This window comes from Zymoseptoria tritici, chromosome 2, assembly GCF_000219625.1.
Source record: "Zymoseptoria tritici IPO323 chromosome 2, whole genome shotgun sequence".
Classification (NCBI taxonomy): domain Eukaryota; kingdom Fungi; phylum Ascomycota; class Dothideomycetes; order Mycosphaerellales; family Mycosphaerellaceae; genus Zymoseptoria; species Zymoseptoria tritici.
This window is the reverse complement of record NC_018217.1, coordinates 1,294,275-1,319,361: the sequence shown is the minus strand read 5'-3', so window position 1 is coordinate 1,319,361 and position 25,087 is coordinate 1,294,275. Positions and strand designations below refer to the sequence as shown.

At 52.6% G+C, this 25,087-nt stretch overlaps 9 protein-coding genes across 9 annotated transcripts; 5 read left to right on the top strand and 4 right to left on the bottom strand.

Moving 5' to 3' along the window:
• Window positions 1-289: 289 nt before the first annotated feature.
• Window positions 290-2,328, bottom strand: MYCGRDRAFT_107981 (uncharacterized protein; the record flags this gene model as incomplete). Its single annotated transcript, XM_003854829.1, has 3 exons — window positions 290-393; window positions 460-1,925; window positions 1,980-2,328. The coding sequence occupies 2 exons, from the start codon at window positions 2,298-2,300 to the stop codon at window positions 837-839; spliced, it is 1,410 nt and encodes a 469-aa protein (XP_003854877.1).
• Window positions 2,329-2,530: 202 nt separating this feature from the next.
• Window positions 2,531-3,223, top strand: MYCGRDRAFT_36885 (uncharacterized protein; the record flags this gene model as incomplete). Its single annotated transcript, XM_003855586.1, has 1 exon — window positions 2,531-3,223. The coding sequence occupies one exon, from the start codon at window positions 2,531-2,533 to the stop codon at window positions 3,221-3,223; it is 693 nt and encodes a 230-aa protein (XP_003855634.1).
• Window positions 3,224-3,324: 101 nt separating this feature from the next.
• MYCGRDRAFT_84542 (uncharacterized protein) lies at window positions 3,325-5,339 on the bottom strand (the record flags this gene model as incomplete). Its single annotated transcript, XM_003854828.1, has 10 exons — window positions 3,325-3,587; window positions 3,645-3,716; window positions 3,769-3,837; window positions 3,892-3,939; window positions 3,995-4,093; window positions 4,144-4,229; window positions 4,290-4,430; window positions 4,484-4,763; window positions 4,894-4,983; window positions 5,045-5,339. 10 exons carry the CDS (start codon window positions 5,337-5,339, stop codon window positions 3,325-3,327), a joined length of 1,443 nt encoding a protein of 480 aa, XP_003854876.1.
• A 1,278-nt stretch (window positions 5,340-6,617) lies between these two features.
• On the top strand, window positions 6,618-9,185 carry MYCGRDRAFT_68137 (uncharacterized protein; the record flags this gene model as incomplete). The annotated part of the gene is made up of 6 exons (XM_003855587.1): window positions 6,618-6,745; window positions 6,842-6,868; window positions 6,930-7,040; window positions 7,589-8,158; window positions 8,217-8,529; window positions 8,582-9,185. The coding sequence occupies 6 exons, from the start codon at window positions 6,740-6,742 to the stop codon at window positions 8,980-8,982; spliced, it is 1,428 nt and encodes a 475-aa protein (XP_003855635.1).
• An 86-nt stretch (window positions 9,186-9,271) lies between these two features.
• Window positions 9,272-10,221, bottom strand: MYCGRDRAFT_99061 (ABC transporter domain-containing protein; the record flags this gene model as incomplete). Its single annotated transcript, XM_003854827.1, has 2 exons — window positions 9,272-9,990; window positions 10,044-10,221. The coding sequence occupies 2 exons, from the start codon at window positions 10,168-10,170 to the stop codon at window positions 9,272-9,274; spliced, it is 846 nt and encodes a 281-aa protein (XP_003854875.1).
• Window positions 10,222-10,415: 194 nt separating this feature from the next.
• MYCGRDRAFT_35500 (uncharacterized protein) lies at window positions 10,416-11,847 on the top strand (the record flags this gene model as incomplete). Its single annotated transcript, XM_003855588.1, has 2 exons — window positions 10,416-10,523; window positions 10,585-11,847. 2 exons carry the CDS (start codon window positions 10,416-10,418, stop codon window positions 11,845-11,847), a joined length of 1,371 nt encoding a protein of 456 aa, XP_003855636.1.
• Window positions 11,848-19,715: 7,868 nt separating this feature from the next.
• MYCGRDRAFT_68129 (uncharacterized protein) lies at window positions 19,716-21,583 on the top strand (the record flags this gene model as incomplete). The annotated part of the gene is made up of 2 exons (XM_003855589.1): window positions 19,716-20,490; window positions 20,544-21,583. 2 exons carry the CDS (start codon window positions 20,040-20,042, stop codon window positions 21,581-21,583), a joined length of 1,491 nt encoding a protein of 496 aa, XP_003855637.1.
• Window positions 21,584-22,124: 541 nt separating this feature from the next.
• CYP-32 (putative P450 monooxygenase) lies at window positions 22,125-23,698 on the top strand (the record flags this gene model as incomplete). The annotated part of the gene is made up of 2 exons (XM_003855590.1): window positions 22,125-22,370; window positions 22,433-23,698. The coding sequence occupies 2 exons, from the start codon at window positions 22,131-22,133 to the stop codon at window positions 23,696-23,698; spliced, it is 1,506 nt and encodes a 501-aa protein (XP_003855638.1).
• A 151-nt stretch (window positions 23,699-23,849) lies between these two features.
• On the bottom strand, window positions 23,850-24,832 carry MYCGRDRAFT_99059 (uncharacterized protein; the record flags this gene model as incomplete). The annotated part of the gene is made up of 3 exons (XM_003854826.1): window positions 23,850-24,054; window positions 24,139-24,459; window positions 24,519-24,832. The coding sequence occupies 3 exons, from the start codon at window positions 24,830-24,832 to the stop codon at window positions 23,850-23,852; spliced, it is 840 nt and encodes a 279-aa protein (XP_003854874.1).
• Window positions 24,833-25,087: the final 255 nt, after the last annotated feature.

Sequence of the window (25,087 nt, the reverse complement as noted above, 5' to 3'; positions counted from 1 at the left end):
GTCCAGATTCTCCTCAACCAGGACCCTATCACCATTGTGCGATCGCAGTGTCGACGCCGAGCAAATGCGAAACACTCAACACTTCAGGCACCGTCGTCCTTGTCTCTCAACCCTCCAAATCAAATCTCAATCCAAGGCTTCGTCTTCTTCCCAGGGCCCTTGGAACCGAGGCGAACTGAGTTCACATCCTTCCCCTCCCAACTCTCACATCTCAGCAAATCCCAACCCCGGACATTGACGTGTTCCCCATTCCCGATTAAGCAAGGATCGCGACGTTTCCGATCTGGAGACATCGGTCATATGGCGTGAGACGCGTTCCACTTTCGCCAGGATTCCGTCACGCAATGCTGCGATGCTTGCCAGCGCCAAGACGCAACAAGAGTTCTGTCTAGACTTGGCTGGGATCAGCGACATATGTTGCCTGGCGCGGCCGCTGTCACTCCGCGTCGTCGAACTGACCGTGGCAGGTGGTGGTAGGTGCTGGTCTCTTGTGGCGTGGGGTTGCGTCAAGCACTGACTCGCAAGTCAATGCGTGACGTTTGTGCCTGTGAGAGAATTTCCAGGTGTCGGGAACAGATCTCGCCAGAGAACCTCGCACTTGTCCGTGGACCTGATCAGATGCCCGGCTCCGCACCGTTCGTTTCGATGGCATTGAGACCCTCTCGTATCTGAAATCCGCGCGAGGCTCGATGTCAGATTGTCCAGGCTCCGAACGTCGAGCGTAGTCCTTCTCATCTGGTTGGAGGTCCATGCCAACCAGATGACGGCGATCTGTGCCAAAAGTTGCTCACCCGACAAGACAGTCCATGCCATTCTGAGATTAAACATCCATCACATCATTCCTTCAACGTCAACTTCTCCACATCCACGGCCAACGGATCGGACTCCTCATTCGTCTCCTTCGGGCCCTCCGATCCAGGCGGAGGCAATGCCCATTCTGGCAACTCAGTCTCATAGTTCCACTTTCCCTCCGCATCGGCATACTTCCTCGCATGCAAGTAGATCCCCAATTCATGCGCTCCAGGATCACTGTACAGTGGTGTATTGCACAATGTACACAACTCACCCGTCATCTTCTCTGCCTTCTTGCGATTGTACTCATCGACCATCTCGTCGTGGTACGCCACTGCTTCGGCGACATCCTCCTTGCCCATACGTGCGAGGCGGGTCATGATATCCTCATCGTCCTCGTCTGTGCTGGAGGACTTTCCTAGATCCGGACCGAAGACGCGCTGATTGCTGTAGATAGGATCGTTGGAGATGGGATGGCCGAGGAATTGAAGATGCACGCGGAGTTGATGGGTCCGACCGGTGAGAGGGCGGCAGCGGACAATGCTGTAGCCTTCTCGCTGGCGGCCGTTGATGTTGTCGGTGTCGTTGGGCGCAGAGGCAGGATAGTATGCCAGGCGTTTGAAGACGGTCCGGGCTTCTTTGCCATTTGCTCGCACACGATTGAGACCAAGCTTGGGCGAGATCTGCAGAATGGGCTGTTCGCAGACAACATCGCCTTCAGGGAACTCTCCTTTGACGCGGGCTACGTACTCTTTCCGGACGGTTCGCGCCATCAACTGATCGGTGACGCGTTCTGCAGCCTTCTTATTCTTTGCAATGAACATGACTCCGCTGGTCAATCGATCAAGTCGATTGCATGGCAACGGGTTGAACTCGTGCCCTCTCTCAGATCGTAGGATCTCGATGACCGAGTTGTAGTTGTATCTTCCAGCAGGATGAACAGGCACCCCGGCTGGCTTGTTGATAATCATGAGTCCATCGTCCTCATGGACAATTCCAATCGGTTGTGCAGTCACGGGAGGTTCATGTCGATGCAAAGTATGGCTGATGATATCTCCGTTCTGGACTTTCGTCTCTGGCGAAGGTACCGGTTGTCCATTTAGCTGTATTGCTCCTCTTTCCATCGCATCTTCCTGGAAGTATCAGTCAGGTCCCTTACATTCCGTACCCGTACTCCTCAGACATACATAGTACTCCGGCGGCCTATCTCGAAATTCGTCCTTGAATATCTCCAAGATCCCTCTTCCTCGCCATCTCTGTTTGCAATTCGTGTTATAGGTAAAGTGATATGGTGCAACTCTTCTCAGATTCCCGTCCATCTCGTACGGTCGCGGCCATGGATCGCACGGCGTGATCGCGACTGCGGGCGGTGGAGTCATGACCTCTGCCTTCTTTGGCGGCGGCTCTGGGACTGGAACGAGAGCCATGCTGTGAGGGATACGTCCGCGACGGATGAGGAACTCGAGAACTCGAGGCGAAGGAAAGAATCGGCTTGGAGACGCTCTCATCGGACGGCTGTCGTTATCATTGCGGAGGACATGAGCGGAACTTTTCTGATGGAGTGAGAGCTTCGGATGAAAGTTTAAATTTCAGCTTCACGTTGCACGTCTTCGGCTGCACCTTCCTCTTCCCAACATAACAGCCTTATCGATCTGTAAAAAGACGACAACCCAATGCCCTACGCTCCCGTAGAAGGTAAGCAGTGACCTCCTGTGAGTTGTCCAATCTCCCGCCCAAAATGCCCATCGAAGTCAGCTCCCTCGCTGAAGGAGACATCCCTGGAGCCATCACCTGCATCCAAGATGCCTTCGCAACAGATCCGTACAACAATTGGATCTTCAACGATCGCGACAAGTTCTCCTTGGAACGGAACTCCACAAGTCTAGCCATTCGTTGTCGTTGGGGGATGAGATACGCCCTGTTCCACGTAGCCAAAGACACCGCCGACCCGTCGGGGAAAGTGCTCGGCGTAGCCTGCTGGATGGCTCCTAGCAATCCATTCGCACCACAGTCCTGGAGTGACTACTGGGGAAGCTGGTGGCTGTGGCTCGAGCAAGTCCGGATGAATTTGTCGTACGGCAGGGGAGGGCTGAACGTCAAGCGATATTGGATATGGAAGGCAGCCCAAGCAGAAGCGCAGAAAGCGTTGTGGACTGATGAGAAGGGGTACTACTTCTGCAACATCGTCACCGTCTTGCCGGAGACGCAAGGCAAAGGCGTGGGCAAGCTGCTGTTCAAGCACGTCACTGACAAGGCCGATGCAGAGGGGAGGAAGTGCTATCTGGAGAGCAGCAGGAACCAGCCCAATATGGCGATTTACCGGCGCATGGGATTCGGGCTGGCGAAGGAGATGATTTGTGATGATGATGGCGATGCTATTACGCTTTACTGCATGATGAGGGAGCCGAAGGGATCCGCGGGCAGATCCTGAGTAGTAGCAATTCGAACAATGAGACTGTTACTCCTTCCTTCTATATCTATCCATTGCCGGGACTTGTCTGTATTGACATCCCACGATCTCTCGGGTTCCATCTACATGCTATACCTGAAATGCACGTTCTCCAGATCTGTCATATTCCTCTCGCCCATCTCCTGCCCCAACCTCTCCTGTTCCTCTTTGCTGATGCCACTCGCAGCCGCCGCACGGTCGCGTCTCTTGTTCTGCCAGACATAGTACAATCGCCATGCGATGACCAGGACGAATTGAATCCCGAAGCAAGCACAAGCCCCGATGGTGCCTGGTACGTAGCGTGGAGCGTCTTTGCTCTTGAAGATTTGGGAGCCGGACATGTTGCCTAATGTGACGTGTCAGTACTCTTGATCTTGTTCGCAGAGAGCGGCGATGGGCTTACCAACGCAATAGCCAATGAATGTGGCGGAACTGATGATTGTCTTCTTCGTTCGTCCGGCGACATTAGAGGGAACTGTACAAGGTCAGAACAAGGCGATAGGTGAGGTCCTCGAAGTTCAACTCACTCAATGTCCAGGCCAGGAACAAGCCAAGGACGTAAGGTACCGTGATGACATACATTGCATACTTCGTCCCTGGGAGGCATCAGCGTTGCGCTTCATGGAGAGAGTCTGATAGCACGATCTTACATTGGTATTCAGGGGTGTTGGGAAGTAGCGACATGGCGAGCAGACCGACTATGCTGCGTTAGCTCCCGAAGCCACTGGCCAGATGTGTTCAGAGAGATCTTACCGAAAGCTGGGACACACGAAGCGGCCATAACATACATGCGCCGATTGGGTACCCTTCGAGTGTAGAAGCCGACAGCGACAAATATTAAGACGGAAATCGCTGGGATCAGGTCAGCAATGGCCGTCAAGGGGATGATACATCCACCATACTTGAACGCGGAATGTCGAGCAGAAGGACCTGAAGCTCGGTGAAGCCGAAGCTTTTCATGATGATCGCACTGAACGTCGTCAGGCCGCTGTTGCAAGGGTTAGCACGATCCAGATTTTCCTCTGATGGCGGCAATAGCACGACATACCCGTTCGGTACGGAACTCAGGAAGGCATTGACCAAGCAGAACCATAGTTGAGGATCTTTGAAAGCCTCTGCGACCTGCGGCCAGCTCCACTTGATACCGGTCACATCTCTTCCAGCTTTGTTCGAGACAACGCGAGATTGGCTATAGAGTCGTTAGCATGGTCTCTTTTCGGGACGGACTGTGTAGAGACTCACGCAACCTTCCTCTCCTCGGCGTTCAACCACCGTACCTCCTTCGGGCTGCCCAGCAGAATGAAGCATATGAGCGCCAGCACGACAGTGACAGCGCCCAAGAAGAACGAGATGGACCTCCATGCCGCCAGACCACCATGCTTCTTCGTGTGGCTTCCTATGCCGTACATGCTCAGGTTGCCAATGATCCCGAAGCCAGCGTTCGCCGACTGGAAGAACAGCGAGCGAGAACTGTGCTCTTCTGTTCTGTACCAGCTTCCGATGACCAGCACGAAGCCTGGACCTAAAACAGAGGGGTGGAAGGGTTAGCGATGGCTGGAGTACAAAAGGTATGAGGCCGTCTACGACCCGCAGGCATAGTCCGAGAGACAATCTCGGACCGCTACAGGCCTGCTGCCCTTTGGTGTCCTTACTGATGGTGCATTCGAAGAAGCCTTGAAGACCACGGAGGACCATGAGATGGGTCCAATTCTGTGCTGCTCCGATGCATGTAACGCAGACACCTAGATGATAGCATTGATCAGTACCATGGAACTCTTCGAAAGATGATCCAGCTTCACTCACCCCAGCAAATCATGTAGATACTCAACGTCTTCCCCAGGGACCACTTCTGCAACAAGAAGTTCGACGGAAACTCGCCGACCATATACGTCAGATAGAAGATCGTCGTGAGCCAACTGTACTGCTGTCCGACCAAACCTGTATCTTTGGGCAGACCAAAGATGGCCTGCACGCCAAGTGACGTTTTATCTGTCTGTTGCACGCCGTAACAACACCACATCAGGGGGAGGAGGAAGCGGTCGATCTTGCGAAGGACTCGCTTGTATTCCGCTGGGCTGTATTCGTCGCCTGAGATCATATGGCCTTCGTCGATGGAGGGTACGAGTTGGAAGTCCGCGGCTTGAGACGACTTCTTTTCGTCGGATGGTAGGCTTGGTGTAGGACTGCTGCACTTGACGTCCTCTGTGGGAGTCTTGGACTCTGTGTCGAAAGCCATGGGGGAGGAGGAAGACTGTGAGACTTGAGAAAGTCGCAGCGCGATAGCAAGTCCAGCGTAGGTGGAATGGTCCAGGTAGCTTTAAGAGACTGTGGCGAGCCATGGTACACACAGTCTTCCCGCGTGGATAGCGGCCAACGACTTGCCCAAGCCAAGCCGATAGGAAACCGCTTATCTGCAGGTGTCTGCCAAAGGATTGATGTTGAGGTGAAAGTACTGCATTGCATGCCACAATGCATGCTTGGCTAAGCAAGCTGATAGCAGACATCGCATGCGTATCAAGACGGATGGATGAAGAGAGGAGATGTTCTTGGCGATGATAAGTGAAGGACCTGCTTACGATCGTTTGGTGATCCCGACGAAGAATCATGTGTCGCCATCATTGAGCATAGTCCTGATCCCTAAACTCACCGTTCCTCTCGCATCGGATGTAGGGCAAGATTCCATCGGTATCTCAGGACAGGCCTGATGGCAAGTGGCAATGTGTCTTCTCGAAGACAGTGCATGAGGCTGTTCGGTATGTCGCGCCGGCTAGGAACACGGGTGCACCATCCCTGTCCACCCTTGTTGCCTTTGCGGTAAGCACAAAAGGCACATCAATGTCAGTTGTGCGAATATCAACAAGCAAACCATAGCGTCACGTCGACAGTGGCTGCTCCTGCGTGCCACATGGCCTGAGTTCTCTCCCGTGGCGCTCAGAGGTGTTTCCACTGGCTGCTCTGCTTCACCTCGTCGAGCACAGCAGTACACTTTCTCATCCCGCCAGCGTCGCCTGTATCTCCAGACCACTTCAGGTTGGCCTGCTCTGTCGTCTCGTCTCTGGACTCTCTCTGCCATCCGGCTTCACATGGACCGGAGATGCAATGTCGGCAACTGTCCTGTGGCTGACGCAGAGGTCTGCCTGCGGAGTGGTGCCCATGCCGGTTAAGATGTCGATGATTATCGGTGCCTGGCCTAGTCGACGCCTGCGCCATCGGTTACGACCTTGATCGGGTCACTGCGTGGCATTGGGCCCCACGTGTGAGGTGTCCGGTGCGGATCTGCGGTGGCTGTGCAGGTCGGAAGCAAACAAGCGACGGGAGCTCCTTCTCAGCTCTGATCCTCTCACGCAACTTTTACTTCAACACCATTCCATTCCACCGCTCCTTCCTCGACCACCACAGAACTTGACTTCTTTAGACACCTCAGATCTTTGACACAGTCGACTACCACGCACACACTCCACCACATCACGACCAAAGTCTTCCCTTCATCAAAGCACGATGGGTGTACGTTGTTTCCCCTCCACAGCCCACTATTTGTCTCATTCCCCGCCGATGACGTCGGCCTCATTGTGAGCAATTTCACTGACCACGACGATACAGTTGGCTTCGAAACTCGCCGCCGCACAGGTAAGGAAGGCACAAGCAGAATCAGCAGACACGACGCGAGGACTCACATGTTGCTTCATAGGGCGGAGCTGCTGCTGTGGCCAACTTCACCGGCGGTCCACCTGGTCAGCAGCCAGGTGCTCAGCCGCAGCAATCGTACCAAGCCTATGCGCCAGGCGGCCGACCTCCTCAGGTGAGTGCATTACGCAATCTTTCTTGTCTGCAGCGTCCTTTCTTTGCAAACATACCTACAACATCTTCCTTTGTGCCTTCACTTCCCTACCGCCAACCATACAACGATACAACCATCCGACCCTCGTAACCCAAACCCGACACCCGCAATTGAACGCGCATACACCACACATCACATGCCTTTGGCCTCGAGACTAGCAGCTGGTGGGCAAGGCCCGCCAGGCGTCCCGCCTTCTCTTCAACCCGGCGCGTACCCTCCTCAGCAACAATACGGATCGCAGCCACAGTACGGATCGCCTGCCCCAAGTTACGGCGCTCCTCAAAGCCAGTACTCGCGGCCGCCGCCTCCACCGCCAAACCGACCACAAACTGGAAGTCCATATCCCGGACAACCGCCATACAACCAACAGCCTTACGGGCAACAGGCTCCTCCTTACCCTCAACAGCAACAAGGTCCTCCTGGAGGCGGCTATGGCTACGTTCGTCATTCATGGACTCGATCACGTTTTGCACTTTTCAAGGACTCGACTGACAAGTGATATTTCTTAGGGCGGACCTCCGCCGCCAGGCCAGTATGGTGCACCTCAAGGTCAACAAGGATATGGAGCACCTCCACCGCAGGGTCAGCAATATCCTTCGCAACAACAAGGATATGGTGGACCTCCACAAGGCGGACAAATGAGCGGCCCACACGACGTTCAAGGATACCAGAGAGAGCTCGAGAGGGCCATTCAAGAGAAGCAGTTGCATAGATTCTACGGACCAGGGACACAAGGAGCACAAATGCTGCCACAGATCGCAGCTCGTGCTGCCCAGCAGGTCGATCGTCTGTGCCAAGCGTGGCGCATTCAGAAGGAGATTGCCAATGATATTGTCAGGCTGGCTCTCTACGATGTGATCATCTACGTCGACGACAGTGGTTCCATGTCCTTCGAGGAGAATGGCGAGCGTATCAAGGATCTCCAGCTCATTCTCCAGCGCTCAGTCTTTGCCGCGACTCTGTTCGACGACGATGGCATTGAGCTCCGCTTCATGAATGAGGACCTGCCACCCCAGCAGATCTCCGGTATCAGGAACGAGCAGCAGGTGGAGCAGCTTCTTGCCAGCAAGCGCTACAAGGTGGGTTTCTCAACGTGCTCCGGTTTCTCAATTTCAAAACACTGATAAATGCATCCAGGGCCTCACTCCATTCGGCACAGAATTGAGGAAGAAGGTCATCGACCCAATCCTCATTCAGAAGTTGAACAGCGGTCAAATGCGCAAGCCACTCCTCATCATCTCGATCACGGACGGCCAGCCAGCGGGCGAGAACCAGAACACCCTCATCGAGACCGTGCAGTATGCGTGTCAAGCCGCTCAGCGCTCTCAGTACGGACCAGGTGCTGTGTCTTTCCAGTTCGCTCAAGTTGGCAACGATCAAAAGGCGACTGAGTTCCTGGCCAAGCTCGACAATGATCCGATGGTCGGCAAGGAAGTCGACTGCACGTCGAGTAAGTTGGAATTCTGAAGAAAGGCGCGAACTCATACTGACCATGTGTACAGACTACGAGAACGAGTCCGCTGAGATGGCCAGGGCCGTTCCACCCGTCGATCTCACTCCCGATCTCTGGATGATCAAGCTCATTCTGGGTGCCATCGATCCCAGCTACGACACTAAGGACGAGAAGACTCACATGGCTCCCGGCATGCCTCCTCAGCAGCAGGGCGGTGGCGGATACGGCGGTCCTCCGCAGCAAGGATACGGCCAACAGCAGTACCCGCCACAAGGCGGCCAGAGCTATGGCCAGCCGCCGCAGTACGGAGGCGCGCCTCAATACGGCGCACCTCCTCAGGGCCAGTACGGGCAACCGCCACCGCAAGGACAACGACCTCCACAACAGGGCGGCTACCCCGGACAGCAACAGCCGTATGGCGCTCCCCCTCCAGGACCGCCGAGATACTAGGGATCTTGAGCAAAGCGCATGACGCTCGGATAGTGAGCAGTGGAGGCATACGAAAGGATTGCGGCAAAGTCACGCCGAACAGAAAATCTGACGACTTGACACGACAAAGGCGTTTGATTCGGACATGTAAAGCGCTTCGCAGAATACGTAGTTTACAGGACAAGCTGCCTCGATGCCTCACGAATCTGATTTTATGTTTTCTACCTTCTGTTGAACGCCTTGCTAACCCAGCGAAACAACCATTTGTGTTGAAACCTCATACTACGCTCGGAGCGTGCATTCCCCATCCTCACTTTCCCTTACTCTTCTCGTTTCCGTACCCTCCCTTACCCTCATGGTTCTCATACGTCTTACCATCCGACCGCGGCCCATTCCTCGGCCCTCTCTCCTCTAGATCCTCTCTCAACCACCCCATGACCAGATGGCCCAAGCGACTATTCCCCTCCACGCCGCCGTCTGTAGTCGGAACCTCAAACTCGTCAATCCCGCCCCACTTCTTGATCTTGCCCAGCGACATGTGCACCAGGTGGGTCGGCCACTGCGCCAGGTTGTCCAAGATATGCGTCGCATAGACAATCGTACAGTCCCGGGTCTCGGTCTCCTGTTTAAGGAACTGCAGGAAGTTGTGCCGAGAGAGGAGGTCCAGGTCGACGGTAATTTCGTCCAGCAGAAGAACTGTCCATGGGCGTAGCAGGCCCATACACAACTGCACACGTCTCCTCTCTCCGTCAGACACGGCATGCAGATGCCAGCTCAGGTCCACGTCCAGAATTTTGACCAGTTGATCCCGACGCTCGGGGTAGTGGTCTCCTCCGACAGACTTGAGGAGTTCCGGCACGGCAATGTCGGAGCGCACGATGGGGTTGAGAACCCATTCCAGACCGAGGTATGTCACGCCTTCGAGACCAGTGTCGAATGGGTCGACGGATGCCACGCTCACGGTCCCAGAAGGCGCCATGCGTTTGCCGGAGAGGAGGCGGAGGAGGGTCGTTTTGCCCGCGCCGTTCGCTCTGAGGATTTAGTCCGGGTTCATGTCTGAGAGAGGGAGAAGAGGTGCTTACCGCCGATCAAGAGACAACGGGCATTGGCGGGCAGGTCGAGGTTGATGTCTTGCAGACCTTTGCTGCCGTCGGGAAAGGCATAGTACAGTGCCTTGGTGGAGATTGTTGGTGGTTCTTGCTTCGTCATTATGGAGGTGCTTGGAGCGCTGGGAGACGAAGAGGAGATGGTTGGATGATTTGAAAGGAGGATAGGTAGTAGATTAAGAACAGTAGCAAGCGGATGAGGTCGATTCGAGGTCTAGAAAGTTATGAGGGTCATGATTTCCAATGACGATCGCGGCGCCGTTCTTTTCGACGCCGAATTTCGCGTCTCCCCTCTTCACACCACGCCCTACAGATGCTCGTGCGACTTACTGCTATCGTCTCTGCCGTATGCTGCGCGCATTGTGCTGGAGTCGGTCGCTCACCACCATGACGCGTGTAGCACCCAGGAACCCTCTGATAGCCATCATCGGCGCGACAGGGACTGGCAAATCTCAAGTAAAACTACACATGTGAGGAAGATCGTTTTCATTCATCCGACTAATTACAGCAAGAGTAGCTGGCCGTGGAACTCGCGAAGCGGTACAATGGCGAGATCATCAATGGCGATGCGATGCAGCTTTACGCCGGCCTACCGATCATCACGAACAAAATCACAGTGGAGGAGCAAGAGGGCATACCACATCATTTGCTGGGATGTATAGGATTGCACGAGCAGACGTGGGTGGTGGGCACGTTTGTGAGGAATGCGCTCAAAGTGATCGAGGAGATAAGAGGACGAGGCAGGTTGCCGATACTGGTCGGTGGAACGCATTACTACACGCAGAGTCTGCTGTTCAAAGATCGGCTGGCGGAGAAAGAGGAAGTTGCAGATGAGAGGGATTTTGTGGAGGATACATCGGACGAGTATCCCATATTGAAAGAGTCGACGGAGGTTCTTTTGGAAGAGCTCACGAAGGTCGATCCAGAGATGGCAGATCGTTGGCATCCGAACGATCGACGGAAGATTCAGCGGAGCTTGGAGATATACCTGCAGACTGGACGGAAAGCCTCTGAGATCTACGCTGAACAGCGGCAAGGGCGAAAGATCGACGAGGCCGGTCAGTCTGATGCCGGTGCTTTTGCCATGCGATTCGACACACTCTTATTCTGGATCCATGCGGAGAATGATACACTGCGAGCGCGACTGGATAAGAGAGTGGACAAGATGCTGGATCAAGGCCTGCTACGGGAGGTCGAGACACTCAATGCCTTCGCCAATGCACAAGCTGCTCAGGGAACTCCCGTCGACGAGACAAGAGGCATTTGGGTCAGCATAGGGCACAAGGAATTCAAAACGTATTCTGCCGCGTTGGCCGCAGGCATGGAGGATGAGAAGCAACTCCAGAAGCTGAAGGCCGAGGGCTTGGAACGGACAAAGATCGCGACCCGGCAGTACTCCAAACGGCAGGTGCGATGGATCAAGATTAAATTGATCGATGCGCTTGCAGAGGCGGGCTCGAGCGACAGTCTCTACCTCCTCGACGGTACAGAGGTTGACAAATTTGACGAAAACGTGAGCAGACCTGCAACAGATCTCACAAAGCGGTTTCTTGAGGCAGGAAGCATGCCAGAACCAAGTTCACTCTCTTCTGCCGCCGCGGAACTCCTTGGCGTCCAGCGCGACAAAGATTGGACGGACGATGGACAGAAGTGGACGAAGCAACACTGTGCTGCTTGCAATGTCACTTGTGTTTTGCCGGAGCAGTGGCGGCAACACATTCGGAGCAAGGCGCACAAAAAGCTCTGCGCGAAAGGCTCGGCCAAGAGAAGTAGTGACTGATGTTATATTATCAGGAAGAAACCCTAATCAAAACACCGTTTCAACGACTACAGACAAGTGAGCAGGACGCCTACTCGCGAGCACACGCAGATAGAAGCAAGGGTACCTCAATCATGCCGAATAGCTTAGGGCTCGTTCGGAGAATTTTCAAGCCTCGTTCAGCGATCTTATGAGACAGCCTCATATGGCCACAGGGCTGTCTAACGCGGACTAAATCACCCTCAGATAGCGTGATATAATGCTGTGAGATTGAGGGCGCCTCGTCGTCCACTAAGAGGTCTGAAGGTAGATGTTGTTGCTATTGTCGTTCGGTAAACCTCGGAATTCATTTAAAAGCGGGTCTAGCCGTACTCCGCGGGTGGAGCCGCAATATTAAATTCGTCACATTTTAAGGATTTACGTATTCTTGTGCAACACTCCTACTATCAAACATCTACTACTACGACCTATATAAATATTAGCGCTATGCTAGAACGACAGAAGACATTAAGCGCTCTCGTTTAGGCTACTAACTATCATTTTCCGCCGTAATTCTATTACGATTCGAGCTAGTTAACATAACCTCCTAATACTCTACCCCTAAGCCTTAGATCGACCCCTACCTGCTCGGAGAGCCGGATTCTTAGCTATTTAAGGACGAGTTTCTCGACAACACGTAGTCGCTACACGCCTTTAACGACTCTTAACGCACTAACGACTCTTAGGTCGGCTCTTAGCTACTAGCTAGTACTTAGAGCTAGAGCTAGAGCTAGAGCTAGCCTCTTACGGATAATAAGAAGATCGCATCTATCGCCGCAGATGCTATTGCATTAGCTATTACTTAGAGCTAGGCTTAGAGCTAGAAGTAGAGCTAGAGTTAGAGCTATAGCAAGGGTAAGCGTACTAAGGTAGTAAACTAGACGATCGCAATAGAGACATTCCTAGTAACCTACTAGACGCGGTAGATCGAGCTAAACAACTACACCGACTAGAACCTTAAGCCTAAGGGCAGACAACACCTTGTTAGCACCCTCTCCGAGATGGCCGAGCAACTAGTAGCATAGTCGGCTATTTAGAGCAAGATAACGGCTATTAAGAGCGTATATTCGGCATACGTTATCCTATAAGATGTCTCTGGATTCGGCGTTAAGAGCGATAGAACTATTACGGCATCTAATAGGGTCTAGGAAGATTACTTAATAGCTAATAGCTATAAGTATACTGCGAAGCTGCGGCACCGGCTATGCCCCTAGGTTAAGTAGTATGCGGTAATCTTTAATAAGAAGATTGCTACCGGCAAGCACGCGCGAACGAAGAGAGACCGCAATTCGAGGATAGTAACCTACGACGACGACGAGCTAGCACTACCGACTACTCTAGCTACAATAACAATAGCTACTCTAGCTATAACAACAATAGCGACTTTAGCTGAAGCAGACAAGTCTTAGGCTCTAGCGGACGACGACGACGATAACGACCCCTTCGATGTCGACGAGAATAGCCTCGTTCGTAAGAAGCGGAAGTCCAACAAGTAGCTACTAACTCCGGCACCTCCGCCCTTATTTAGAGCGCAACGAAGTACTAGTGCGAAGGTGCTTAGTAACGCTCTTAAGGACGCGTTTGCCAGCCTCGTGCCGGTCGACTAGCCTTGTCGAGCAATAGATCTAATCGACAAGGAGCGACTGCTAATAACTTAGCGCATATATCTTAATATTAGCTAGGGCTTCGACATTAACCCTACGTCGGCTAGGTACTTCTGCAACAGCTCGCTATTTAGCTAGTTAACGCACATTATCGATATTAGCGACAACATAGAGCTAGACGTCGACGCGCTCTATAAAATAAGGGAGGGTTTAAGGGGCAATTAGCGCGGAGCAAACTAGTAGCGGCGTTCGTTCGTAGGTGTTCAACTATCCGCTATACGATTTTTTTCGGACTACGACGACTTTACTACGTCTTTAATAGATACATCTATATATTAGATATTAATATAGAAACATTCTACCGTATAGTTGTTAAGCAATTAGGCCGTAAAGTGTTTATAGTTTATTAATATATCTCTGTTGTCGACTACGCGGGTGCTCCCGCATTATTAAAAGGTCGTCGAGAGGACTAGAAATGTAGTAAATACAGCTGAGATTCTGCTAGATTCGACGAATTTTGAAGCTAGATTAAAGTAGGGCTATACTAATGGTTTTAGTAAGGGTGTTGTTAGTTTTTGAAGATTTCTAGTGCTCTTATTAGCTCCAGCTAAGCCAAGGTTTCCCCGCCCCGTAGCTAAAATCCATATTGCGCCCGTCGCGTACTAAAATCTATCGACTTCGTAGGGTTATCCTCCACCGGAGCGAGCTCCGGGCGGCCGAACTTTATCTTTAATAATTATTAAAAAATCTTCTAATAACAATAACAACCTCCCCCTGTATATTAAACACTATACGGCTACCGCTACGACACATTTGCACGACGGCGATTGTTATGTACATTAAGGGCTACGCGCAGATAAAGAAATCGTAATAAACGGTTGTATATTAGTAATGTTCTTAATAATTAGCAGATTCCTCCTAATGCTCGAATTTCGGACGACGAGAGCCCCCTTAGAGCGGCAATTCTTAGATCGAATGACCACGCCTTGCTAATTCCTCCTTGTATTGCTCCTACATAGCCTTCGCAATAGTCTTACGCCGGTCGTCTATTAAGCCCTTATCCGTATTATTATCGATATTAGCTATCTAATTGTAGTGCGGTGCTCCTGCCCTTAGCGGTTGTCTCGTAGCTATACGACGCTCCTCGTCCGCGAACAGCTCGTCCGAGGGGTTGTAAAGCCGGATAAAGTTATAAAGCACTACTAAGGCTAAGAACAGGTCTACTTAGTAGTCTATATCGAAGTAAGGGCTACCGGCTCTTCTTATAATCCCCTACCTTATCTTAAATATACTAAACGCTCGCTTAACGATGTTCCTTAACGACGAATAGCGGAGATTAAACAGCTCCTCTTTAGACGTCGGCCGCTAGTTACCTATAAGCTACTCCTTTAAGTAATAACGTGTGCCGCGATATAGCGTTAAGGTAAGTCCGGTGTTGTTGTATCTAGCGTCCGCAAGGTAGTACTTGTTAGCCAGCAGTTCCTTACTAAACGAGTTACTCTATCGAGCCTCGTTTATTATACGCTAGTCGTTCGCAGAGCCCTCCTAGCCTGTAAGGACATACGTAAACAGTATGTTAAAGTCGACGACAGCGAGGACATTCTGCGTTAAGGCACCCTTACGATTGCGCTATGCTATAGCCTCTGCTGCCGGCACACGAGCAGTAATGTGCGTGCTATTAAGGGCTCTAACTGCCGACCGGAATTCGGTATATTTAGCCGCCCTTAAACGCTCCGGCACAGGCTGCTAGTAATCCGGCTCCTTTACGTATTCGTCGTACAGCTAAAGGATTGCTTTAAGGACTATATAGAAGCTCTTACTAACAGTAAAAGTCGACCGTTTAAATATAAGGTAGACGCTGTAATACGTAATGCTATAGCCGACGATATATAAGAAGTGCACTAAGCGCTCTGCGGTAGTTAGATAACAGCTCGAATCTAGTCTACCGGCGTCGACGAGCTTCTATAGCAACGTATAGAATGTAGCCGTACTAATTCGACAGGTCTTAAACAAGTCCACCTTGTTGTTTAACAGATAGCTCGTAATCCTTGTACCGGCGTACGTCTGTTGTTTATATGCAGCCCTGTTACTAGCGAAGTTAAGATAGTTATAGCTATAGTAGTTAACAACGTGCACAGCCGCGGTAATAGCCGCTTCTAACACTACCTTATCGATACCGGTTAAACGAGCTATCTTATCCATTTCTCGTAGTATCTACTAGTACGACCGCCGGATATCTCTTACTCGCGCAAACGACTCGTACGAACGCTAGAAACGCCGAATCCGGTGTTAAACGGCTGGCTAATAAGAGCGCTAGAAACCCCTTCAACTTGTCGTTCTCGTCGTTCTCGTCGAGGGGGAGGGGGGCGGCAGCACTACTACCGGTGTAGAGTAAGAGTGCGTCGGCCGGACTACTACTACCGGTGTAGAGTAAGAGTGCGTCGGCCGGACTACCACCCTACCACCGGTAAGGGTAAGAAAGCGGGTGTGCGTGGTGTTATTGTTGTTAGAGGGTAGTAGTAGTAGTAGTAATAATATATATACAGCTAAGAGCCCTGCCGTAGACGCACAATTAAGCGATTCTCGTCGTTCTCGTCGTTCTCGTCGTCGGCGGCTAAAGGGGGGGGGAGGGGCGGCTACTACCGGTAAGGGTAAGAAAGCGGGTGTGCGTAGTGTTGTTAGTGTTAGAAGGTAGTGGTAGTAGTAGTAGTAACATAAGGTAATATATAGCCCTGCAAGGGCCTACAATATAGCCGAATAGCCATAAATTACTGCGAAATAGAGGTGTTAAGGTCCAGTTCACGCAACTGCCTTATATTAGCTCCGGATTGCCTAAAAGGGCAAGCCGAAGTAAATCAAACTCTACATAATATACAGCGGTAAGATAGCCTTATTCACGCCAGCCTTACATGCTCACAACCGTTCGGTAACTACATTTAACTAACGCTATATCAATTAGCTGCAATTTGGCGTTCGGTAACCTTATATATATAAGGTTGAATAAGGCGTGAGGATTCTCCGAACGTGCCCTTATCGACTGGCACAGGCGTTTCAAATAATACAAGTACATGCGTGAGCCGAAAGTACAGACAAGCTAGCAGGACAGGTACGCAAAGCAATCGCAAAGATCTCAGCTCGTGCTAACGCCCGGCAAGCCTTGGAGTGAACTTGCCTCCAACCAGATTCTTCGACTTCTCACTGCGAAGCTTGCGACCCTGCTCTGTCGCTTTGCGCAGGATCTCCATCGTCTCTCTCTGCTGGACCGCCAGCTTGGCGTCTCGGTCCGCTTGCTTCCTCTCCGCGCTGATGTCAGCCCAATCGCGCAGCAGGAACGTCCGCAGCTCTTGAGCAGTGCGATCGGCCTGTAGCTCCTCCTGTTCTCCGAAAACATTCCAGTACACGACAGACACAGATCGGAGCGGTAGACGTGCCAGATCTTCCAGCGCCTTGAACGCCGTGATATCCTGTCCCCTCCACCGTTGACCCACGTTATTCCTGATGCGCACTGTCAGGGATTCCACGGACGTCAGCTCTGGCAGAAGGGTGCTCGAGAACTCGTTCCGAGCAGGCCAACAGGACTCGGTGATAATGGAGATCGACCTGATGGCCCTCCTCTGTGGCCTGGTCAGCTTCGGCATGAAGGCCTTGAATGTGCTGCTAGTGTCGGTGGCGAAGACGAAGTTGTTTCCAGTAAATGGCAGCAAGCGCATTTCCAAGTTCAACTGTCTGCAGGTCTGGAGTAGTGCTAGGGACGGTCTCTCAGGGGTTTCGATCCGTGGCTTCTGGTAATATCCAAAACCAGACTTCAGGGTGCTCACTTCGCGCGGGACGTCAGCGAAAGACTCTTGGCCTATGCATAGGCTGTGGCGATCGTCATGGTCTTCGATAATTTCGGAATCCCGGAGCTTGGAGTCTGCGAAGAATTCAGGCTCAGGAACGCCGTGCCTGCAGATTGCGACTTGGAAGGAGGGTTTTCCGGATTCGGTAGGATATACATGGATGCTTCCTGGCTGGAGAACGAATTCCGCAATTCGATTCCGTAGCTCTGGGGCCAAACGGAGCAAGGCGGACTCGTTCGAGTTCCTATCGGTGCTGTCGATCTGTCAGCACTGGGCTTGTGAGGTGGCGAGACATTGTTCTCTTACATCGCCTGTTTGCTGTTGAATGTCGAGAGAGTGTTCAACACGTTGCGCTGCGAAGCGGCGCGGTTCTTCTTGGTCGGAGCCATGTTGGAGTGTATTCGAAGAATGCTCGACTGGCTGCTCGATGTTGGGGAGTGGAAATCGATCACAAAGGAATGTTTCTGAAGGCTCTCGAGGCTAAAGCGAACAAACGACGCTTGTGCCGGATTTGGAAGTTACGAGATTAATTAGCGCACAAGGAACAATCGAATGAAAGACAGAAGCACGCCACGAGAAGAGGTGTACACCGGAAACGTTGATATTGATGTTGGGAATAGGATTGAAGAGTGGATATCATGGAAACGCACCAACTTTTCATTTGTACAGCGAGAGATCGGAGAAGACCTACCACGAGAACGTCGCCTGAAAACTCAAGAGGTTTGTCTTCTTGGGCGCTGGGAACGTCCGTCGTTTCCGCGATGATTTGGAGGAAGCTGACCGAAGCGAGGGCACTGAGCTTGATCGTGGCTGACTCGGCTTCATGAGGCTGTCGCGACGGATGACTGTGCTGTTACTAGACGCGGGTCTCTCGATCTGGGACACGGCTAAAGTCCTGAGGAGACCGAGCTCGGTTGGACGGCCAGTCTCAAACTCTTCATCCGTGGCCTCGCGAAAGTTCGATGTACCCGCAAACCAATCCTGGGCAACTTGGTCGGTAGGTATCGTCGGGCCGCAAGCCATGGTAGGAGTGGTAGCGACGTCGAGACTGGCCAGATCGACGCCAAGTGCATCTAGATCGTCAATAGAGGCCATGACTTGCTCGAAATCGTCTTGGTTGCGGTCGAGCCAGTCGCGATTGACCTGCTCGGCCGCACGGTAACCAGTCATCCATCTTCCGGCTTTGGTCATCTCGACTATCTCGTGTAACGTGGGCTCAGGAGTCGTCGTGCAAGGCTCGGCGAGCTGGGCAAGAGCCTCCTGAGTGAGGATGTTAGAAGTCTCAATAACCTGATCGAGACGATTGTCGGAGTGTTGCTGCCGTGCGAGGTCTGACTGCGTTGGTTGCCGAAGCTGAACGGTCTCGATGAGCTCAGGATGAGCCTTGAACTTTGCCTGAGCTTTGGCGGTATAGAAGTCCATGTAACTGAGTCCAGGAGGAGGAGTCGTCGGCGACAAGACCGCAGCTGTTTGTTGTTTGTCTGACATGTTTACTGATGGAGGTGAATTCGTGTGATGTGACAAGTGCTTCCGGAGCTACTCGTGCCTTCGTCGATGAAACTGTACAAACGTGAGTGATGAAGATCCTCGAAAAGACTTGCGCGTAGAGCGAGGAGCGCGAAAGATGGACAATCAATACTTTAAAGCCTTAAGATTGCAAGTCGAACTGCCAGCTTTGCTCCTTGTGCTTTCGAGGATCATTGTTCAAAGCTCCGTTGTTCAGCTCTTGTCTTTGCTCGACAACATGACAAGAACCTAAGATAGTCCTGATTGTCGAGACAAAGACGTCCTAGAGTCCATCGACGGGCTTCATCTCGGCAGACGTTGGGTTCCGTTCGCGCTGGCCCTCCTCAAGATGCCAGACAAAACGGCTCATATTCAGTACAGATGCGTTGGAAAGCATGTTGTTCGGACATGTAGACATCCTCGGAGTTCAGGCTACCAAGAGCTGGAGTACATGAATCTTATTGACGATCTCAGTAAGAAGTGCCGTGAAAGTGCCTTCATCGGTCATTGCGGCCAACTGCGAGCATGACATGTCGAGCGAATTGCTCTTCCAGGTGTGATGCCAGAAGAGGCGGAGGCGATTTTGATCCTGTTAAATTATAGAGCTGTCTGCGGTGCCGTTAGATGCCAGAGCGTTGACGTGGTGCTTTCGTAGGCCACGATGATCGATCGAATGCATGTTCAGAAGAGAAAGAACAGACCGATGGAGGTTTGAAAATGCGTAACGAGCTTCGTCACCACCGGCGGGCTCCTTGTCGCCTTGTCCTTGTAGTCGACCCACTTGCTGCCGCTCTATTCCTGGCGACAATCACGCCCGCTTTTACATCATCGTCGAAGTCGACCTGCGACAAGTCACGGCTTCACGTACCTTAAGCTCTACACGCATCTTCTCATAATTTGACCAGTTTCTCCTTTCTTTCTCACGGCCTCGCGTTCTCGTTCTTGTTCATCTTGATTTCTTTCCCTATTGTCGAGCCCAGCGGAGCCCAGAGCCCCGGAGGACCCTTCTTTCGCTTGGAGATCGGCGCGCGTCTCCATTAATCCACCAGCCACGGGATCCAGCACCTGAAACAGACGTTGGCATCGGCGGCGCAGAAAGATACCCAGCAGCAGCTCATTCGACGTACTCTCTCGAGCATCCTTCCTTCACAGACGCCGCTCGATCAATCCGCAGACCGGGAGCGCCACCACGACAACAGACCGACGACCTGCGTCCTCGCCTAGCATGGCCGCCAACGACTACTACCACGCTCAAAGCTCGCATCCTCCAGCATACCCCTCGCCATACTACGACTACTCCTCCCGAAACGACGCTCCGTTACCGAATCTTTCTTCTCCGACGTCGCCGTTCGACGACCGCGCACATCCGTACCACCACGAGCTGCCTTCACACTCATATTCAGGAGCCAGTGGGAGGATACACGATCATGCAGATCCCTTTGAAGACCACAATGCGATACCGCTGAACGGTCGAAAGGCTAAGGACAATTCCACAAACATTGTGTCGCCCATTGAGCCGGCCGACCAGGACGACCCATTTGTAAGAGATGCTGACCCGAGGAGGAAGAAGCGGCGCAAGAGCAAGGATGGGTGGTTCAGAGGGAAGATTACATGGGTAGTCTACGTGCTTTCGGCGGTGCAATTGATCGTCTTCATCGCGGAGATAGCAAGGAATGGTGGGTTTGGGAGCACATTTATTGAGTGGACCTTGACTGACAATATCTGGCAGCTGTACTCACGGGCACCCCTATCCAGATCAAGCCGTCGTTCAATCCGATGATCGGACCGTCACAATACCTGCTCATCAACATGGGAGCGAGATGGCAGCCGTGCATGCACACGATGCATAATGTGCAAGACAATAATGTTCAGATATCATGGCCTTGCCCGAATGCCACTTCCACCACCGGCGACAGCGTCTCCTGTCAGCTCTCAGACCTCTGCGGTTTCAGCGCCGACAAAAACCCTCGAGTGGGAGGCAGCCTTGACGATCAGCCTGCGCCGGATCAATGGTGGCGCTTCATTGTGCCAATTTTCCTGCATGCCGGAATCATCCACATCGCCTTTAATCTGCTTCTGCAGCTCACTCTCGGAAGAGATGTGGAGAAATTGGTTGGAAGCATTCGATTTGCTATCCTCTACTTCGCGGCCGGCATATTTGGCTTCGTACTCGGCGGCAACTTCGCCGCGACGGGCATCGCATCTACAGGCTGCTCCGGCAGCTTGTTTGGAATCCTGGCAATCACGTTGCTTGACCTCCTCTACACCTGGAAAGAGCGTACCAGCCCTGTCAAGGATCTCATGTTCATCTTGGTTGATATGGTCATCGCATTTGCGCTTGGACTCCTCCCGGGATTGGACAACTTTTCCCACATCGGCGGGTTCCTTATGGGATTAGTCTTGGGAGTGTGCTTACTGCGATCACCCAGTGAGATTGCACGTCGCAAGGACGACGTAGACGATGTTGCATACACCTCTGTGGCTCGTCAGGAAAAGCGCGGCGACGGGCTTCGCAGATTCGCCAAGTCACCACTTGGTTTTTTCCAGAAACGCCGAGGAGTATGGTGGCTCTGGATTGCGATCCGCGGCGCTGCTTTACTGGGCGCCTTGATTGCTTTCATTCTGCTGTTGAAGAACTTCTACGTTTGGAAGAACACCTGTTCGTGGTGCAAGTACTTGTCATGCTTGCCCATCAAGGTCGGAGGCTCGAATTGGTGTTCTATCGGCAACCTCAACTTCTCGCCTACCACGTCTAAGCGCGAGCTGTAGGAGCCTGCCGGGCAGGCCATGGAGCACGCTTGAAATTACGCACAGCAACAGCTGGCGAGGAGTTTACAATTAATGCATTGGAAATTTTGCCATTTAGCGAGGCGATCAGCGATTGAATTTGGAAGATGGACTTCCCTCCCGAAGTAAAGGGACAGACTGCTACAGCACAGCATACATAATGATGACTTGCATGAGATGGTTGGTAGCATCGAGAAACAGAGTCAGAACTTGGTCAGAAAAACACTCTGCCAACAACACGTCTCAACTCTCCAAACACGCTTGTCATGCAGTCTGCTGGCATCCATGTCGCGGTGCAGCATGTATGCCGCTGACCATATTAGGCCACCACCAGCGACTGAAGGAGCGGTTCGAACTTCACGTCACAGTGCGAGTTGACACAGGGGATTTCAGTATGATTCGTCGAGAGCCAGTTCTCCTGTGACCTCAGTGCATGCTCATCGGGTGGGTACCTCAGTGTATTTATAGAGAGCGCATCGCCACCCCGGATGCCTCGAGAGCAATACAGCCACTGCTACACAGCTCGTCCATGGCTGTGAGTATCACGCTTCTACTGTCCGGTCTTGTGGCCGCCGCGGTCACTCAACTCGCCTGGACCTTCCTAACGAATGTCTTCCGCCATCCGCTTGCACAATTTCCAGGACCACTTCTCGCATCGACCGGCTGGTACAAGACCTGGCAGGAGGTGTTTCGTGGACGCAATTGGATCGATGTACTGCGAGAGCTGCACGCACAGTACGGCGAAGTCGTCCGCGTCGGACCGAACGAGGCATGCGAACACATAGTGACATGAGTTCGTTGCTGAATCGAACACTGACACCGTCTATACAGCTTCAATTCGCCGACCCGGAAGCGTACCTAGACATCTACAATGCATCCAACCGTTGGTCAAAAGAAGCGACTCTTTACCAATCCTTCGGCGAAGATGCATCCTCCTTTGGGTTCCTCCACTACCGCGAAGCCAAGCAACGCAGAGACGTGCTCGCCCCGCTCTTCTCCCGTCGTGCGATCTTGGACCTCCAGAGAGTCGTGAGAGGCATCATGGACCGCCTCTGTGTTCACCTCGCCAAGGAGAATGCAGAGGGAAAGTCTTCGGATATGCTGTTCGCGCTACGCTGTTTCACTCTGGATACGATTGTCACGTATTGCTTCGCGCAGGACATCCACGCTACGGAGGCGAAGGACTTCCAAGCTCCAGTCGTGGTTGCGATGGACGCCAGTCTTCCTACGTTCGTTGTCTTCAAGCACTTTTCCGCCGTGAGGAAGCTGGTCTTTAGCTTCCCTGGATGGCTGACGAAGATGACAGCGCCGGGATTGGGTGGTCTAGTCGATCTACAGCAATTGCTAGGCGCGCAGGTGAAGGAGGTCGCGAGCAATCCGCAGCTACTCAAGCAGACATCGCATCCGACAATCTATCACCGACTGCTTGATCCCGAGGCCAATGAAGCAGCAGGCGTGCCTAGTCAGCAGAGTCTATATGAAGAGACCCAAGCGCTTCTCTTCGGCGGAGCGGACTCGGTCGGGAACACGGTCACCATTGGCCTTTATCATGTACTGCAGAGCCCGAAGATGATATCTCGGCTGAAGGCGGAGCTGCTGAGTGTCTGGCCAGACCTACAGAGCCAGCCTCGAGTGGAAGTGTTCGAGAAGCTGCCTTTCCTTGCCGCAGTCATCAAAGAGAGTCTCCGCCTAGCTCCTGGGGTCACGGCACCTCTGCCACGAGTCGTACCCTCAAGCGGCGCAACCATCAGCGGTCGCCACATTCCTCCTGGAGCAATCGTAGGCGTGGCTCAGGTGATGGTGCACTCGAACCCTGACATATTCGTTTCTCCTGAAAAGTTCGACCCCGAACGTTGGCTGGGAAGGGAGGCTTCTTCGCTGGAGAGGTGGCTTGTACCGTTTTCTCGAGGGCCAAGAGCTTGCCTGGGTCAGACTCTTGCGATGTGTGAACTGCAAGTTGCATTTGCGGGACTGTTCCGTCGATTTGACATTCAGCTCGATGAAGCCTCAACGGACAGTCTCGCTTGGAGGGAATGCTTCTTGCCGCATTTCAACGCAAGTCACACGCGTGCGTTCTGCAAACCTGTAGTTTCGTAGATCGGCCGGACCAGCAAAAGCTTTGTTCCATGTCTCGGCGAAGCTTTCTGCTGACCTGAACTGGGTCCGCTCTACACAAGTCAATGTCAAAACGGACTTGATATGAAAGTGTCTCAATCAGACCAGTATACACGTCTCATACACAACACAGTTACCATAATCTGTTCTCGGCCCTTTGCTGCGTCTTGGTCGCTTTGCCTGGTGTCTTCTTCCCATCCTTCTTCCCAGAGCCAGGCGTCTTGAAGAACAAACTTGGTCCTTGACCAGCCTCCACGAGATGGCTCAGGTATCCACGATGCGCGGAATCGCGGTAGTATTCCAGGTGCTTTCGGCTGGTTGGGTCGGGCAGCCTATATCTGTAGACCTTCTTGTCCTGCTCCAACACCTGCGCAGCATCCTCCTCCACTACGCCAGTCGCAGCCGCTGTGCTTGCGCGGGACTGCAAGCTGTTGATAGGGTCCATCTCTCCCTTCAGAATTTTGCTGATGGCGAAGTTGGTGTAGTATCGGGTCGTAACGGTTCCTCCCAATTTCTCAACAGCAGCAATCGCATCGGCGCTGGCACGAGATACGACAATGTTGATGGGTGTTGTGAGCTCCTCTTTTCCACGCGCTAGTAGTTTGATCCCATCCTTGATGCCATGTGTGCAGCGCGATTTGTTCAGCTCTCTCAATGTGATGGGCTTTGACGGGTCCAATCGGCCTTGATTGATCCAGTATTGTATGCGGTTTAGGTTGACCTTGCTCATGTCCACGGAGAAGCTAACACGACTGTCAGCGCCCAGCATTTTACGGTCATAGAACGTTCGTCGTCGACTTACTGGTTCTCGAATCCTCTCGAGCCCGAGACCACCCAGTCTGGTGTTTGTCCTCCATTGAACCCTGCCGGAACTTTGCCATGCTGCTTCTGACCGTTCATACCACGCCCAGATGTCTTTCCCTTGCCGCTTGCTGGTCCGCGACCACGTCGGATCTTCTTATTGTATGCTCCCTTGGTATCGGACAAGGAGGACAGGATTGATGCGGAGCGCTGCTGGGTGATGAAAGGATACAGGAACGGCGCCAGAGGTTGATAGGATTGTTGCGTCGGCAGTGCGACGCATGCCCGTCGAAGGAGCTGTAATCGGGGAGGCATGGTGTGTGATGTGGTGATGAGTGCGGCGTGTGCTCTGATCAACGACGAGCTGTGAAAGTCGCAGCAGGGCGGAAGAACATCGGCGTTTCTTTTCGACTGCCGGCTTTTGAACTTCACGCTCCATGCTGAATATCAATCCACTCCTGCAGTTCTCGAAAAACTACAACAACTCGGTGCTTAGTGGGTTCACGCCTGCGATACCATATCCGGCTGCCTTGACCGCCGAAAGCCCAGCTCGATAGCAAGGCTGCTTCA